Source organism: Tachysurus vachellii, chromosome 20, assembly GCF_030014155.1.
Source record: "Tachysurus vachellii isolate PV-2020 chromosome 20, HZAU_Pvac_v1, whole genome shotgun sequence".
NCBI lineage: Eukaryota > Metazoa > Chordata > Actinopteri > Siluriformes > Bagridae > Tachysurus > Tachysurus vachellii.
Genome location: NC_083479.1, coordinates 21,740,978 through 21,758,477, shown reverse-complemented (window position 1 = coordinate 21,758,477; position 17,500 = coordinate 21,740,978). Strand labels below are relative to the sequence as shown.

The 17,500-nt window shown below is 44.0% G+C and overlaps 3 protein-coding genes across 5 annotated transcripts in view; 2 read left to right on the top strand and 1 right to left on the bottom strand.

The window, feature by feature from the left end:
- Positions 1-583: 583 nt before the first annotated feature.
- On the top strand, positions 584-7,265 carry ppwd1 (peptidylprolyl isomerase domain and WD repeat containing 1). Its single transcript, XM_060896282.1, has 11 exons — positions 584-793; positions 3,870-3,972; positions 4,142-4,245; positions 4,551-4,671; positions 4,793-5,240; positions 5,438-5,628; positions 5,708-5,897; positions 6,052-6,233; positions 6,310-6,391; positions 6,751-6,933; positions 7,042-7,265. Exons 1-11 carry the CDS (start codon positions 646-648, stop codon positions 7,183-7,185), a joined length of 1,896 nt encoding a protein of 631 aa, XP_060752265.1. The 5' UTR covers positions 584-645; the 3' UTR covers positions 7,186-7,265.
- Positions 7,266-7,324: 59 nt separating this feature from the next.
- On the bottom strand, positions 7,325-16,357 carry trim23 (tripartite motif containing 23). 2 transcript variants are annotated; one of them, XM_060896776.1, is made up of 11 exons: positions 16,200-16,357; positions 14,912-15,074; positions 13,938-14,059; positions 13,249-13,527; positions 12,797-12,979; positions 11,583-11,798; positions 10,863-10,997; positions 10,245-10,374; positions 10,057-10,167; positions 8,593-8,717; positions 7,325-8,442 (listed from the first exon to the last, which is right to left on the bottom strand). In XM_060896776.1, the coding sequence occupies exons 1-11, from the start codon at positions 16,293-16,295 to the stop codon at positions 8,263-8,265; spliced, it is 1,740 nt and encodes a 579-aa protein (XP_060752759.1). In that variant the 5' UTR covers positions 16,296-16,357; the 3' UTR covers positions 7,325-8,262. The 2 variants fall into 2 exon arrangements, with proteins under 2 accessions (XP_060752759.1, XP_060752760.1); XM_060896777.1 differs by lacking the exons at positions 13,938-14,059; positions 14,912-15,074; positions 16,200-16,357 and having other exon boundaries at positions 13,249-13,332; positions 13,404-13,511.
- A 417-nt stretch (positions 16,358-16,774) lies between these two features.
- The window catches only part of trappc13 (trafficking protein particle complex subunit 13), a 13,786-nt gene continuing 13,060 nt past the window's right edge, over positions 16,775-17,500 (top strand). Inside the window, exon 1 of one of the 2 annotated variants that reach the window (XM_060896778.1) lies at positions 16,775-16,888. In XM_060896778.1, coding sequence (XP_060752761.1) covers positions 16,813-16,888 — 76 coding nt within the window. In that variant the 5' untranslated portion in view covers positions 16,775-16,812. The remainder of the gene's footprint in view (positions 16,889-17,500) is intronic. The other variant, XM_060896779.1, reaches the window with a different exon arrangement.

Genomic DNA, 17,500 nt, shown 5'->3' with positions numbered 1-17,500 from the left:
ATTTAGCTCCCAAACTTTATAATAGTCTTCCTGATAGTGTTCGGGGCTCAGACACACTTGCACCTTCCCTTCTCACACTGGTCCACTATTGTATATCCTGCACTAATGTACAGTTATTTTTTTCTTGTAATTGTAATATATATAACATTTCTAATTATATATTTGCACTGGCCATGTTGCACAGCCTGCATTAGTGTACAATTAATGTCTCTATTCTTGTTTACATCCAACTGCTTGTTTTTTTCAATATTTATGTTTATGCACATTATTATTATTATTATTATTATTTATGTATTTATATATTTATTTATTTATTCATTTATCTATTTATTTATTTATTTTTTTAATTTTATATATATATATTGTTTATTCTTCTTCTCTGTTATTACTGTGCACCAAAGCACCAAATTCCTGTACATGTAGAAACCTACAGAACCTGGAAATAAACCTGATTCTGATAATAATAATAATAATAATAATAATAATAATAATAATAATAATAATAATAATAATAATAATAATAATAATAATAATAATAATAAAATTGTCCGGTGTAGTGTTATCCGTGACTGTAGGTGGCGCTGTGAGCGCCAGACACACAGACACTCTATCACTCACACCGTAGAGGAAAGCGGGTGTTTGAAAATGGCGTCGGGAGGCGAGCGTGAAGTTTTGGAAAATAAACGCAAATTAAGTTCAGGTGAAGGCGAGGAAGAGGAAGAGGAGGAAGAGGAAGAGGCGGCTTGGGTCGGTCCGTTACCTACTGAAGCTGTTCCGACCAAGAGGAGAAAAGGTTAATAATTTAAAGTTGTGTTGTTCATGTTAGCTGTTAGCTGTGTTTGTGTGACTGTATAACAGCAGTATAATCTCAGTGTAGTTGTGTTTGTGTGACTGTATAACAGCAGTATAATCTCAGTGTAGTTGTGTTTGTGTGACTGTGTATAACAGCAGTATAATCTCAGTGTAGTTGTGTTTGTGTGACTGTGTATAACAGCAGTATAATCTCAGTGTAGTTGTGTTTGTGTGACTGTATAACAGCAGTATAATCTCAGTGTAGTTGTGTTTGTGTGACTGTATAACAGCAGTATAATCTCAGTGTAGTTGTGTTTGTGTGACTGTATAACAGCAGTATAATCTCAGTGTAGTTGTGTTTGTGTGACTGTATAACAGCAGTATAATCTCAGTGTAGTTGTGTTTGTGTGACTGTATAACAGCAGTATAATCTCAGTGTAGTTGTGTTTGTGTGACTGTATAACAGCAGTATAATCTCAGTGTAGTTGTGTTTGTGTGACTGTGTATAACAGCAGTATAATCTCAGTGTAGTTGTGTTTGTGTGACTGTGTATAACAGCAGTATAATCTCAGTGTAGTTGTGTTTGTGTGACTGTATAACAGCAGTATAATCTCAGTGTAGTTGTGTTTGTGTGACTGTATAACAGCAGTATAATCTCAGTGTAGTTGTGTTTGTGTGACTGTATAACAGCAGTATAATCTCAGTGTAGTTGTGTTTGTGTGACTGTATAACAGCAGTATAATCTCAGTGTAGTTGTGTTTGTGTGACTGTGTATAACAGCAGTATAATCTCAGTGTAGTTGTGTTTGTGTGACTGTATAACAGCAGTATAATCTCAGTGTAGTTGTGTTTGTGTGACTGTATAACAGCAGTATAATCTCAGTGTAGTTGTGTTTGTGTGACTGTATAACAGCAGTATAATCTCAGTGTAGTTGTGTTTGTGTGACTGTGTATAACAGCAGTATAATCTCAGTGTAGTTGTGTTTGTGTGACTGTATAACAGCAGTATAATCTCAGTGTAGTTGTGTTTGTGTGACTGTATAACAGCAGTATAATCTCAGTGTAGTTGTGTTTGTGTGACTGTATAACAGCAGTATAATCTCAGTGTAGTTGTGTTTGTGTGACTGTGTATAACAGCAGTATAATCTCAGTGTAGTTGTGTTTGTGTGACTGTGTATAACAGCAGTATAATCTCAGTGTAGTTGTGTTTGTGTGACTGTGTATAACAGCAGTATAATCTCAGTGTAGTTGTGTTTGTGTGACTGTGTATAACAGCAGTATAATCTCAGTGTAGTTGTGTTTGTGTGACTGTGTATAACAGCAGTATAATCTCAGTGTAGTTGTGTTTGTGTGACTGTGTATAACAGCAGTATAATCTCAGTGTAGTTGTGTTTGTGTGACTGTATAACAGCAGTATAATCTCAGTGTAGTTGTGTTTGTGTGACTGTGTATAACAGCAGTATAATCTCAGTGTAGTTGTGTTTGTGTGACTGTATAACAGCAGTATAATCTCAGTGTAGTTGTGTTTGTGTGACTGTATAACAGCAGTATAATCTCAGTGTAGTTGTGTTTGTGTGACTGTATAACAGCAGTATAATCTCAGTGTAGTTGTGTTTGTGTGACTGTATAACAGCAGTATAATCTCAGTGTAGTTGTGTTTGTGTGACTGTGTATAACAGCAGTATAATCTCAGTGTAGTTGTGTTTGTGTGACTGTGTATAACAGCAGTATAATCTCAGTGTAGTTGTGTTTGTGTGACTGTGTATAACAGCAGTATAATCTCAGTGTAGTTGTGTTTGTGTGACTGTGTATAACAGCAGTATAATCTCAGTGTAGTTGTGTTTGTGTGACTGTATAACAGCAGTATAATCTCAGTGTAGTTGTGTTTGTGTGACTGTGTATAACAGCAGTATAATCTCAGTGTAGTTGTGTTTGTGTGACTGTGTATAACAGCAGTATAATCTCAGTGTAGTTGTGTTTGTGTGACTGTGTATAACAGCAGTATAATCTCAGTGTAGTTGTGTTTGTGTGACTGTATAACAGCAGTATAATCTCAGTGTAGTTGTGTTTGTGTGACTGTGTATAACAGCAGTATAATCTCAGTGTAGTTGTGTTTGTGTGACTGTATAACAGCAGTATAATCTCAGTGTAGTTGTGTTTGTGTGACTGTATAACAGCAGTATAATCTCAGTGTAGTTGTGTTTGTGTGACTGTATAACAGCAGTATAATCTCAGTGTAGTTGTGTTTGTGTGACTGTATAACAGCAGTATAATCTCAGTGTAGTTGTGTTTGTGTGACTGTGTATAACAGCAGTATAATCTCAGTGTAGTTGTGTTTGTGTGACTGTGTATAACAGCAGTATAATCTCAGTGTAGTTGTGTTTGTGTGACTGTGTATAACAGCAGTATAATCTCAGTGTAGTTGTGTTTGTGTGACTGTGTATAACAGCAGTATAATCTCAGTGTAGTTGTGTTTGTGTGACTGTATAACAGCAGTATAATCTCAGTGTAGTTGTGTTTGTGTGACTGTGTATAACAGCAGTATAATCTCAGTGTAGTTGTGTTTGTGTGACTGTGTATAACAGCAGTATAATCTCAGTGTAGTTGTGTTTGTGTGACTGTATAACAGCAGTATAATCTCAGTGTAGTTGTGTTTGTGTGACTGTATAACAGCAGTATAATCTCAGTGTAGTTGTGTTTGTGTGACTGTATAACAGCAGTATAATCTCAGTGTAGTTGTGTTTGTGTGACTGTGTATAACAGCAGTATAATCTCAGTGTAGTTGTGTTTGTGTGACTGTATAACAGCAGTATAATCTCAGTGTAGTTGTGTTTGTGTGACTGTGTATAACAGCAGTATAATCTCAGTGTAGTTGTGTTTGTGTGACTGTATAACAGCAGTATAATCTCAGTGTAGTTGTGTTTGTGTGACTGTATAACAGCAGTATGATCTCAGTGTAGTTGTGTTTGTGTGACTGTGTATAACAGCAGTATAATCTCAGTGTAGTTGTGTTTGTGTGACTGTATAACAGCAGTATAATCTCAGAGCTTTATTGTGTGTTTGTTCCCTGAATCACAGTACTGGAGTATGAGAGAGTTTATCTCTATAATCTTCCTTCTGCTGCCATGTACGAGCGCAGCTACATGCACCGTGACGTCATCACGCATGTCGCCTACGCCAAGTAAGTGATCAGCAAGAACCCGCTCTAGAACCCAGAACCTCACTGCACTGATTGAGGTGAACAAACTAGCCCTGATGTGTGAGATGGAGCTCAGTATAGACGTTTCAAGTGTGGGATTAAAGTGAACATTAGAAAGAAACTGTGTTTAAATTTCATCTTTTCCTGACAGGACGGATTTCCTCATTACTGCGAGTCAGGATGGACATGTGAAGTTCTGGAAGAAGAAAGAAGACGAAGGAATCGAGTTTGTGAAACATTTCCGCAGTCACCTGAGTAAGTTACAGCATTCACTCCTCACTGATCACTCTCTCTCTGTCTCTGTCTCTCACTCTCTCTCTGTCTCACTCTTGCTGTGTCTCACACCGTCTCTGTGTCTCACCGTCTCTGTGTCTCACCGTCTGTGTCTCACTCTCGCTGTGTCTCACACTGTCTCTGTCTCACCATCTCTGTGTCTCACTCTCACTCTCTCTCTCAGTGACACACTCTTTCTATTCACTGTAGTGTTTTAACAACCGTGTGTGTGTGTGTGTGTGTGTGTGTGTGTGTGTGTGTGTGTGTGTGTGTGTGTGTGTGTGTAGGTGTGATTGAGTGTATTTCAGTCAGTGCTGAGGGTGCACTCTTCTGCTCTGTTGGAGATGATCAGGCCATGAAGGTGTTTGATGTTGTGAACTTTGACATGATAAACATGTTGAAACTGGGGTATGAACTCACTGTGTTTCCTTATTATTATCTCTTATTATTGTGTTTATGAAATGCTTTTACATTAAAGCTGCTGCTCAGTAATGTTTGTAACTCAGGTTCTGGTGTTGTGGTGTATCAGGTTCCACCCTGGACAGTGTGAGTGGATCTATAACCCCGGTGACGCCATCAGCACTGTGGCCTGCTCCGAGAAATCTACGGGGAAAATTCACGTGTATGACGGACGAGGCAGTAACCAGCCGCTGCACACCTTCCATAAGATGCACTCGTCTCCTCTGTGTCAGATCCGCCTGAACCCACGCTACCGTGTCATCGTGTCGGCCGACAGAGCCGGAATGCTGGAGTACTGGACCGGACTCCCGAGTGACTTTAAATTCCCCAGGCAGGTGGAGTGGGAATATAAAACCGACACGGACCTGTACGAATTCGCCAAGTGTAAAACCTTTCCCACCTCCCTGGCCTTCTCACACGACGGGAAGAAGATGGCCACCATCGCCGCCGACCGCAAGGTCCGGATCTTCCGCTTCCTGACGGGGAAACTCATGCGCGTCTTCGATGAGTCACTAACCGTAAGTCCGCCGTCTGCTGGGTTACACAGACACCATGAAGAGCGAGTGTCATAAACAAACATTATAACCTGATGACTCTATAACAACAAGTGTCATCAGGACCAAAAGATCTGACATTTACTGAGGATGCTGCTGTATCATGTTACATCGTGTATGTGTGTGTGTGTGTGTGTGTGTGTGTGTGTGTGTGTGTGTAGATGTTCACAGAGCTGCAGCAGATGAGACAGCAGCTGCCGGACATGGAGTTTGGCCGCAGGATGGCGGTAGAGCGAGAGCTGGAGAAAGTGGACGGCATTCGACTGACTAACATCATCTTTGACGAGACGGGACACTTCGTGCTGTACGGAACCATGCTGGGCATCAAGGTCATCAATGTGGAGACCAACCGGTGAGATACAGTGCTACATCACTATGGTAACGGTGCTTTTCCACCCCTCTATTTATTAAAAACAACCCTGTGTGTGCAGGTGTGTGAGGATTTTAGGGAAACAGGAGAACATCCGTGTGGTGCAGCTCAGTCTCTTCCAAGGCGTGGCTAAGTCCACGAAGGTGGCGCCAACCATTGAGATGAAGGCATCTGATAACCCCGCCCTCCAGACCACTGACCCCGACCCCACCATCTTCTGCACCGCCTTCAAGAAAAACCGCTTCTACATGGTGAGAACTTTTACCTCATCAACCAGGATGAAATTGTCACTGCTGCTGATCAGAGCAGATACGAGACACCACACACACACACACACACACACAGGTTGAAGGTGCAGTACATGATGATACAGTACAGTAATAATAATCACTGATCTGTGTTCAGTTCACAAAGCGAGAGCCAGAGGACACGAAGAGCGCCGAATCGGACAGAGACGTTTTCAACGAGAAGCCTTCCAAAGAGGAGGTGATGGCCGCGACGCAAGCAGAAGGTCCAAAGAGGGTCTCGGACAGCGCCATCATCCACACCACTATGGGAGACATCCACATAAAGCTCTATCCTGTGGAGTAGGTGCAGCTCCTGTTAGTTTTAACACACGACTTACACACTGTGCTGGTTTTACACTGATGATCTGTTCCTCAGGTGCCCCAAAACCGTGGAGAACTTCTGCGTCCACAGCAGGAACAGTTACTACAACGGACATGTTTTTCACCGTGTGATCAAGGTGCGTGCTCTTTTCTCAGTTTTAAGAGCTTCGTTGTTGCACGTTCGTTAGAGGACGTTTCTGTGGAGAAAAATTCAGAATCTCCAGAATGATCCAGACGTTAGATTGTCGTTCTGCAGCCAAAAAAAGTTCAGCATGATGCGCTGCAGTTCCATCAGACTGTCAGACGGTGGCGCTGGACTTAACACTCGAGCTGAAACCACACATGTGTTAAAGCTCAGAATCTAGTGTAACAGACACGCCCTGTTTGACAAACCCCGCCCCCTCACGTGTAAGGCTCACGTCTGAGTCCTGAGGTCTGACGTGTGTGATGTCAGTATCAGATCGTCAGTGTGTCAGATCTCGTTTCTCCTCTGCAGGGTTTCATGATCCAGACTGGAGACCCCACAGGCACAGGGATGGGAGGAGAGAGCATCTGGGGTGGAGAGTTTGAGGACGAGTTCCACTTCAGTCTGAGACACGACCGACCGTACACACTCAGCATGGCCAACGCTGGACCAGGAACCAACGGCTCTCAGTTCTTCATCACAGTAGTGCCGACGGTACGAGCACGAGTCCTCGGCCCGATCGTGTGTGGGCTCTTCAGCTTTTATTCCTAAATAAAGACTGTGCTGTTAAACATATGATGATGATGTGTGTTTTCCTCACAGCCCTGGCTGGACAACAAGCACACGGTGTTTGGACGAATCATGAAAGGGATGGAGGTGGTGCAGAGGATCTCCAACGTCAAGGTGAACCCAAAGACAGACAAACCGTACGAGGACATCAGCATCATCAGCATCACCATCAAGTAGAATGAACGAACGAACACACACACACACACACACACTGTCCTGGTCCTGATTTTTTTTATAATAATAAAGATGGTTTTTTTTTCCATCCTGGATGTATAAAGTGTCTGATTAACACACACTGATTAACACACACAAGACGTTTCCACGGTTCTCTTTTAATGGATAATATTTATGGATATTTTTACAAAACAAAAATGCTGTTCAAGTTCACACCAAATCAGAGTTGTGGTGCGCTCACGGCTTATCATCTGAGACTCAGTGTCATGAACTTGTGTGGCTGTAAGAGTGAAGATAAAAAGATCTACATGTGCTTTAATCTTTACACACGACACAATGAGAGAAAAACACCAAATAAACCCAGTAAGCTTTCAGTCACCAGCGTCTGTAGTGTAACAGGACGAGGTTTACGGAGCTGGTTAAAGCGGCGCTAAGTGAACTTTACTGTACTGAAGGCTTTTAAAGCTGTGTGTTTGTTTACACGCCACAGTACCACACGCTGTCTGACAAAAACAGCTCAGAAACACCAAACAGGCCTCGAGCTTTTCTTCCATAATATAAATAAGCAGTAATAAGTTTAATGTCATTGTCCACTCCGTACCTGCACTAACGCACCACAACTGCAAATAAATAATGAAAACATCTCACATTCGTTCAGAAAGCATGATGAACTTGTATGTAACATATAAAACTGGAGACTCGTCACTTTTTTACAGACGTTCAGGTTTCTTCAGTAAACGTTCAGTTCAGCAGTGAATTATACAGCTAGCGTTAGCTTAAGGGTTTTACTATGTTAAAAAAGCGCAGGAACCGAAACAACATCGTGTTAAAATGCTCAGAGTGAAAACATTTCTTAGTTTCGTTTTTAAAGTTGTTTGGTATTAAATACACAGGACGATCACTTTAAAGCTAAAACACTACAAATCAGTGTAACGTTGCCATGGTGATAGGTTAGTTAGTTGCTGTGACACTAGTTGATGACTAACTGATGATTAAAGGTGAGTTAGCATGACACAGAGTCCCCTCACATGCTAGCTGCTCCTCGTCGGTGCTCACTGCTGGTCGTGGTACTGAGGTCCGTTACGCCACGTCCAGAACCCCTGCAGCCACCAGCTGGCGTGAGAGCCAGTCCAGTCCCTCGTGCAAACCAGTACCACTGCGTGCATCACAGCCCTGAATGTGCCAGCTCCGACCACAACACAGCTTATGGAGGCTCAGGAGTTCCGTCATCTCCTCCACCGACACGGCACCGGGGACGTCCTGGATGCGCACACGCACACACACACACACACACACACACAAAGTGTACAGTGCAGTGTGTTTAAAATGAAAAGGTTTGGGATTCAGAATCTCTGACGCTTTACAGTCTACAGCAGTTGTGGAACCTGCTGCAAAGTTCTCCTTTCTCACCTGTTTGTTGGCGAAGATGAGCAGTAAAGCGTCTCTCAGCTCTTTCTCTGTCAGCAGCTTGGCCAGTTCACTGTGAGCCTCCATCAGTCTGTCTCTGTGACAGCTGTCAATCACAAACACCACCGCTGTGGAGCAAGAAACGAGGAAATTAAGCACTGTTAAACACTGAGTGTGTGTGTGTGTGTGTGTGTGAAACAGGTTACCCTGTGTGTGTGTGTAGCAGGTTACCCTGTGTGTGTGTGTGTGTGTGTGTGTGAAACAGGTTACCCTGTGTGTGTGTGTGTGTGTGTGTGTGTGTGTAGCAGGTTACCCTGTGTGTGTGTGTGTGTGTGTGTGTGTGTAGCAGGTTACCCTGTGTGTGTGTGTGTGTGTGTGTAGCAGGTTACCCTGTGTGTGTGTGTGTGTGTGTGTGTGTGTAGCAGGTTACCCTGTGTGTGTGTGTGTGTGTGTGTGTGTGTGTGTAGCAGGTTACCCTGTGTGTGTGTGTGTGTGTGTGTGTAGCAGGTTACCCTGTGTGTGTGTGTGTGTGTGTAGCAGGTTACCCTGTGTGTGTGTGTGTGTGTGTGTGTAGCAGGTTACCCTGTGTGTGTGTGTGTGTGTGTGTGTGTAGCAGGTTACCCTGTGTGTGTGTGTGTGTGTGTGTGTGTGTGTGTGTGTAGCAGGTTACCCTGTGTGTGTGTGTGTGTGTGTGTGTAGCAGGTTACCCTGTGTGTGTGTGTGTGTGTGTAGCAGGTTACCCTGTGTGTGTGTGTGTGTGTGTGTGTGTGTAGCAGGTTACCCTGTGTGTGTGTGTGTGTGTGTGTAGCAGGTTACCCTGTGTGTGTGTGTGTGTGTGTGTGTGTGTGTGTGTAGCAGGTTACCCTGTGTGTGTGTGTGTGTGTGTGTGTAGCAGGTTACCCTGTGTGTGTGTGTGTGTGTGTGTGGGTGTGTGTGTGTGTGTGTGTGTAGCAGGTTACCCTGTGTGTGTGTGTGTGTGTGTGTGTGTAGCAGGTTACCCTGTGTGTGTGTGTGTGTGTAGCAGGTTACCCTGTGTGTGTGTGTGTGTGTGTGTGTGTGTGTGTGTGTGTAGCAGGTTACCCTGTGTGTGTGTGTGTGTGTGTGTGTAGCAGGTTACCCTGTGTGTGTGTGTGTGTGTGTGTGTGTGTAGCAGGTTACCCTGTGTGTGTGTGTGTGTGTGTGTGTAGCAGGTTACCCTGTGTGTGTGTGTGTGTGTGTGTGTGTGTGTGTGTGTGTGTGTGTGTGTGTAGCAGGTTACCCTGTATGTGTGTGTGTGTGTAGCAGGTTACCCTGTGTGTGTGTGTGTGTGTGTGTGTGTGTAGCAGGTTACCCTGTGTGTGTGTGTGTGTGTGTGTGTGTGTGTGTAGCAGGTTACCCTGTGTGTGTGTGTGTGTGTGTGTGGGTGTGTGTGTGTGTGTAGCAGGTTACCCTGTGTGTGTGTGTGTGTGTGTGTGTGTAGCAGGTTACCCTGTGTGTTCAGGTAGTAATGTTTCCACAGCGGTCTCAGTTTGTGTTTTCCTCCAACGTCCCAAATGGTGAACTTCAGGTTTTTATACTCCACTGTTTCCACGTTAAAGCCTGAAACATAAAGAGAGTGGGTTCTAGCTCCAGGGTGGGGTTCTAGAATGTGGAGGGGTTCCTCTGTGTGGTCCTACCTATAGTGGGGATCGGCTGCATGAATTCGTCTTGTTTCAGTTTAAACAGGATGGTGGTTTTTCCTGCACCATCCAGCCCCAGCGTCACCACCCGGATCTCCATCTTGGGGCCGATGTGTACTCGGTTATCCTGAAACACAGCTCACTTCAGTACGGTTCTGCAGAAAGGTTCTGTTTACAACAAGACCAGAACCCGGTTCTCTTTACACAGGGCCTAGCAGAAGAAGAACCTGGGAGAAAACTCCAGCAGTGTGACAGCAGTGTGGATGCAGCACAATCCAGTCAGTATTCAGTATTTACCTTTTATTCTACACTTTACTAGTCATTATTCCCTGTGTGTGTGTGTGTGTGTGTGTGTGTGTGTGTGTGTGTGTGTGTGTGTTTAATCTGCGTTCAGTATTCAGTACATGCTCAGTGTTCTTCTCCTATTCAGTATTTACTCTTTAATTATACACCTTGAATCCCATCATTAGTATCCTGCTTTCAGTACTGACTTTTTGTTCAGTATTTACCTTGTATTTAGTATTTAGTCTCATATGTAATATTCAGTATTTCCCGTGTACTCAGTACTCAGTACTAGTGGTCTGAACGCGGTCTTCATGATTCCTGTGTGTTTACCTTGGTGAAGGTTACAGGGATTCCTGCGTCCAGCTGAACATGATCAGCCATTTCTGTAAACTGCTGCTGCTGCTTCTGCAGCGTCTCCAGCAACCTGTTAATCTCCTGCTTTGCCAGAACCACCCTGCAGTCGTCCTGAGAACACACACACACACACACACACACTTTGGTCGTGTTCAATAACAACAACACAAACACTACTGCATCCCAGTCCGGCCCAGTGTGTGTGGGGGTTAATATCAGTGTAGTGTGTGTAGAACTGGACAACACTAGAACAGCCTCCATGTTATTTAGATTGATAAACAGATTATTAACCCTAGAGTTCTGTTCTGTTCTGCCCCGAGGGGGTGGGATGAACTTCCCCTGGAGGTCCAGACAGCTGAGTCACTGAATGTCTTCATACGATGGTTATAGACCTACTTCTTCATGAAACACTTTACTAGCACTTTATCCCGTCTGTTGTGTGTGTGTGTGTTTTAAACAAAACTCTTTAAACAGTGTTTTAGTCTCATTGTACCTTAAGTCTGTAACCTAGTGACCAAGAGTTAAAGTATTTAATGATAGAGACATAAACACTTACGTACGGGATACGGACGTCTGATAAACACTGCATATATATATATAGTCAGTATATAAAGCCCTGATGATTTGAGAACACTTTGGCTCTGTAAACACAGTATTGAGGGGAAGAAATGCCCATTCTGGTGTTTCTGCTCATACCTGCTGCAGGGTTTTCTCACAGTGCAGGCAGGCGGTTGACACCTGAGACAAGAGGATGGTCATGTCCTCCTGCTGCTGTCGGAGCCAGATGAGCCTCTCCCTGACGTGAGCGTCCACCACGCTGAGCGCCATCTCCTCCTGACGGCACAGCGTCTCGTGGAGGTCGGCGAAGTACGCCCGCACACAGGACCGAGCGTTCTCCGCTGTGCCAGGAACCTCAGAGGAACACCAGGAGAACGTTATTATTCTTCATTCCAGGTGCAGGAGTCATTTTATTAAAATAAACATCAGCTGAATATGTCTATGTGGATTAGACTGATTTATGCTCATCAGTCTATAAACATGCAAACTGAACATTTTCTTTATTATTCCTACATTGTTATTATTCATATACATTCATATATGTCCAGAATTTGCATATTAGAGACCGATACTAGTCATAACTTGTGTGTGTGTGTGTGTGTGTGAGAGTGTGTGTGTGAGTATATGTGTGAGAGAGAGTGTGTGTGTGTTTGTGAGTATGTGAATATGTGTGAGTATGTGTGTGTGTATGTGAATATGTGTGTGTGTGAGTATGAGAGTATGTGTGTGTGTGAGTGTGTGTGTGTGTGAGTATGTGTGTGAGTGAGTATGTGAATATGTGTGAGTATGTGTGTGTGTGTGTGTATGTGAATATGTGTGTGTGTGAGTATGAGAGTATGTGTGTGTGTGAGTGTGTGTGTGTGTATGTGTGTGAGTGAGTATGTGAATATGTGCGTGTGTGTGTGTGAGTATGTGTGTGTGAGTATGTGAGAGAGTGTGTGTGTGTGTGTGAGAGCGTGTGTATGTGAGTGTGTGAGAGTGTGTGTTTGTGTGTGTGTGTGAGAGCATGTGTATGTGAGTGTGTGAGTGTGTGTGTGAGTGTGTGTATGTGAGTGTGTGTATGTGAGTGTGTGTGTTTGTGTGTGTGAGAGTGTGTGTGAGAGTGTGTGTGAGAGTGTGTGTGAGAGTGTGTGTGAGAGTGTGTGTGTGTGTGTGTGTGAGAGCATGTGTATGTGAGTGTGTGTGTGTGTATGTGAGTGTGTGTATGTGAGTGTGTGTATGTGAGTGTGTGTGTGTGTGTGTGTGAGAGCATGTGTATGTGAGTGTGTGTATGTGAGTGTGTGTATGTGAGTGTGTGTGTGTGTGTGAGAGCATGTGTATGTGAGTGTGTGTGTGTGTGTGTGTACATGTACATGTTCTGTATGAGCCATTCCCACTCCATCCTCTACAATCTGTTCTCCTCCCTCAATCTGCTGCACGATGCCCACCAGCTTCCTGGAATACTCAGACACTTCCTCTGTGAAGGTGCGAATGCAGTGTGCCATGTCCAGGATGGACGCCCGGATCTGGTTGGCTTCAGCTTCCAGAACTGCATGCTGGGAAACAATGAGTTTGACATCAGCATCACTGGAGATGAAAAAGTGCACAGTGTGGTGTTTATTCACCTTCACGTCTGTAACATTGTTACACCGAGATGTTTTACACGTTTTACACGTCTGCTCATGTTAATGAGCCGTGAGGATCAGAGCAAGTTTATAAACATGTCCCTGTGTTTTCAGTACTGAAGCGTGTTGAGAGGTGATTAGTCCCTGATATACACACAGTAGTGTGACTAAGTGAAGTAGTTCTGTATAGTTCTCGGTACCTTATGTCCCTGGTGCTTGCCGTACTCTTTGCAGACGCAGCACATGAGCAGCCCGGGCTGACAGCCCTCCTCCAGACACACAAACTCGATAGCGTGGACCTGGTGCTGAGGACACAACGTCTTCTCATGCGGTTTGTCGGCCAGCGGGACACGGCGGTGTTTGGCCAGCGTGCGGGTGGAGTGTGTGAGCTGAGAACAGTCGGCACAGAGGTGTGTGGCACACACAGTGCAGTACACTGACGCAGTGTGGCTCTCATCCTCATCACACCGTATGATGCACTGTAGGACAGAACACTCGTCAGGAACCGTTTCAGGAACCCAGAAACCTTTACACAGCTTTTCCCTTTAGGAAGCAGGGCTGATTTCTCCTCAGCAGGAACTTCTGAGCTGAAAACTTCTCACAGACCTTGATTATATGTAGGGACACGTTTTATACAGTATGTTTACACTCCTGTTATTGAGTGTAAATCTGTGTGTAATACATTAGGGTTATCAATATGCTAATCAGCTCATCTGCATACAAACACCAAACTCAAAATCAAGTCACTAATCAGCTCTAACATCACACATACTGGCTTCTGGACTCTGGTTGATGTAGTTGTACACTGCAACATTATAATTATTTATTATGATTATAATAATGCCGCTAATATAAAGATGAAATCTGGAGTTAGATCTGGTGTCCTGACCTCTCCCATCTCTCTCAGGGCTTCTTCTGACATGCCAGACTGATTGGACGCACCGTTCTGCAGCCGTTCCAGCAGCTCCAGAAGAGCAAAGTTTTTCTTCAAACCCCACACACCCGAGTCTCCTGAGGGAGGGGGGGGGATAAAGTGAGAGAGAGCGAAAGAGAGAGAGATATGATCAGGCACATTCTCTGAAATTGACAGGATCTTTTCAGCAGTGTATAAATGTGATATTCAGCACAACAGTATAAAAGAAACCCTGTCTGCCACCCTGCATGTCTGCCACCCTGCATGTCTGTCACCCTGTCTGTCTGCCACCCTGCACGTCTGCCACCCTGTCTGTCTGTCTGTCTGTCTGCCACCCTGTCTGTCTGCCACCCTGCCTGTATGCCTGCCACCCTGCCTGTCTGCCTGCCACCCTGCCTGTCTGTCTGCCACCCTGCCTGTCTGTCTGCCACCCTGCCTGTCTGCCACCCTGTCTGTCTGCCACCCTGCCTTCAGTTTAAGTGGGTGGAGCTTTTGCACAGTGATGTAAGAAGTAATTGCAGACATCCACACAATGACTCTTTAAATGTCACATGAATATTCGAGTCTCAGACTTTCTGCTGTGATTCATTCCTTTTTTTTCTACTTGTCAGATAAATGAATTATTAAATGAATTGTGTCTAATTTAGTTTTTGTGTCACATTAAACACTTTTTTGTGCCTGCAGCCATTCTGCTTCTAATTTCTACAAAGAACCAAAGATAACTTTACTATTTACTGATTGTTTATTGTTTTTATTATTTTAACGTATGCCTGCATGGTAGGCAATTTTTGTATTGTGTGTGTGATTGTGTGTGATTTGTTATACTATCTTGATGCACAACGAATTGACCCATTGGGGGACAAATAAAGAACTTGAACTTGAACATGTTTTCTTTGTAAAATATTATGAAGAGAAAGAGGAGCGGTACAGAGTGCGGCGTTTCCTCTCACCCAGCTCCGTGGCCTGTCTGTCGAAAGGACAGCGTACGGCTCTGCCATGAAGAGGGAGACGTGTTAAACAGTCGTGACACACGGTGTGACCACACAGCAGCAGCCGAGGAACTTTATCACCCTGCAGAGAGAACACGTCCTCACACACTCCACACTCCAACACCTGTGACACACAAACACACAACACAGTAGCCAATATTAATGCTTTATTTTATTTTTGCAGTTCAATTAATGCAAAATGAATGATTTATTTAAGACAAACCACATCAGTAGACTCGGGATGTATCTTCTATATAGTTCCCTTTACATTTACAAAGCACTGACACTGGAGACTCCTTCCTGTGGTGACGATAAGGTGTGATGTAAACCTGCTCTACAGTCAGAACTGCTGTTAAACAGAATTAATCAGCACCTGAACACCAGGTTAATTGGTAATGGGTTAATTACGACTACATTTTATTCTTTATACTAAATATCAGCATCAACATGCTTTAAAACGCAGATGTTCTTATTCCGTGTTCTCATTCAACTAAACCGGTTTGGGGGCGTGGCCACGCACCGACCTAATTTACATAATCGTGTATATTCATATGATTTCTAATGAGGGAAACGTGTTAAATGTTCCTCGTCCATAACGCACTAAACACGCATGACACGTTCATGACGTGTATTTAAACACGTCAATCAGAGCTCGTTTAATTGTGAAAGTTTCCTTCAGACTGATTTATTCATGTCTCCTGCAGCTGTGTGTGTTACTGATCACCAGTTAAGTTATCTGTTTAAACTCCTGTTCAGACTTTATACACATTTAATCCGTATTATTTCCTCAAGCTGAACTCGGGTCTGTTATTGGTTTAGCTACATGCTACATGCTAACCAGATTAGCTCGCTAGCACTTTGTCGTGTTTGCAGTGTAAATAAGGGATAAACAGACAAACTGAATTGCAGGTTAACAACAAATTGTTGCTTAAGTTTTAAATGTAACACAAATTGTGTTAAACTTGTAAGACTTGAGATCATTTAGCAAAACCCCGGTAGCACCGAAGAGAATTTCAGTCCCTACCCGCATTCCGTAACGTCCTGCGCTCTGATTGGTTAGGACTATCTGCGTTCTGCGCTATGATTCGTCAGACGTTCACACACTACACTCTCAACCAATCCCAAATCAGGAGAGGAGTTGTGGAATACAGGTAGGGAAAAAACACGACCGATACAAAACATTGCGACGTTGCCACAGGAGCCATGAATGTGCCAAAAAAGGGATCTTTTATTTATTCTAAGCTCGTACCTTCACCGTGTTGCCCGCGGTTCCTCTGCCATGGCGGACACACGGCTCCATCGATGCTGCGTTTGTTTGCTTATTGACACCGACAGCAGCAGCCATCCTGAGGCGGCAGCATCATCACCCGATGGTCCAATCACAATCCACCTCACACTCACTGCCACTGCGCCCTACTGAGGGGGAAACAGTGTAGCGTTTAAACCCTACCGAGGGCACTAAGTTATAATACTGAGGCGATTAGGACACGACCTGTGAAAAATACAGTCAGAATTAGTGTTTATTTAAAGCTTTTATAACAAGTACATGTTCAGTAAAGCTAAATAATCAGAATATTAATAAAAACATTAAAAAGCATAGAGTTATATTTACATACAAAAATCAATTCTCAGAATATATTGTTTTTCTTTTAAACCTATTACATATATATAGCAAAGAGCTCTCTCAGGAGACTTGGGTGTGTGGGGTTTGAAGAAGAAGACTACGTAATTTTCATGAATTGTGACAATTTATATGTGACAAATATTTATATAAAATAAATAAGATCTACATAAATAGCGCTTTATTGCCTGTTGTGCGTAAACGCGGTTTGGTCCTGTGCACTTGCCGTAGTCAGCTGATCATGCAGGTGAAAGGTCAACTGTTAGACAAAATGGACGTCAACCAGATTAAACAGGAGCATCTCCTGGCATTAAAGGGTTTGTGTTTAAATACTTTTAGTGTAAATGTTTATTTAACATCTGTGTTACGGTTCAGGAGTCAAAGGAACTGTTTTATAAAGTGTGTGTTCGAAATAGACTGGATAATGCTAATGCTAACGAGCTGCTAACCGCTGAGGGCCGAATCACAAATGTTACATTAAAGTGTACTAAGTAGGGGCCATACGGTCAGGGGCACTACTGTGTGGAGGGGACCCAGTGTAGGGAGGCGGTGTAGGGCCCCAGTGTAGGGCCCCAGTGTAGGGAGGCAGTGTAGGGCGGCAGTGTAGGGCCTCAGTGTAGGGAGGCAGTGAAGGGCCCTAATGTAGGGAGGCAGTGAAGGGCCCTAATGTAGGGAGGCAGTGAAGGGCCCTAATGTAGGGCCTCAGTGTAGGGAGGCAGTGTAGGGAGGAGGTGTAGGGAGGCAGTGAAGGGCCGCAGTGTAGGGCCCCAGTGTAGGGCCCCAGTGTAGGGCCCCAGTGTAGGGAGGCAGTGAAGGGCCCTAATGTAGGGCCTCAGTGTAGGGAGGCAGTGTAGGGAGGAGGTGTAGGGAGGCAGTGAAGGGCCGCAGTGTAGGGCCTCAGTGTAGGGAGGCAGTGTAGGGCCTCAGTG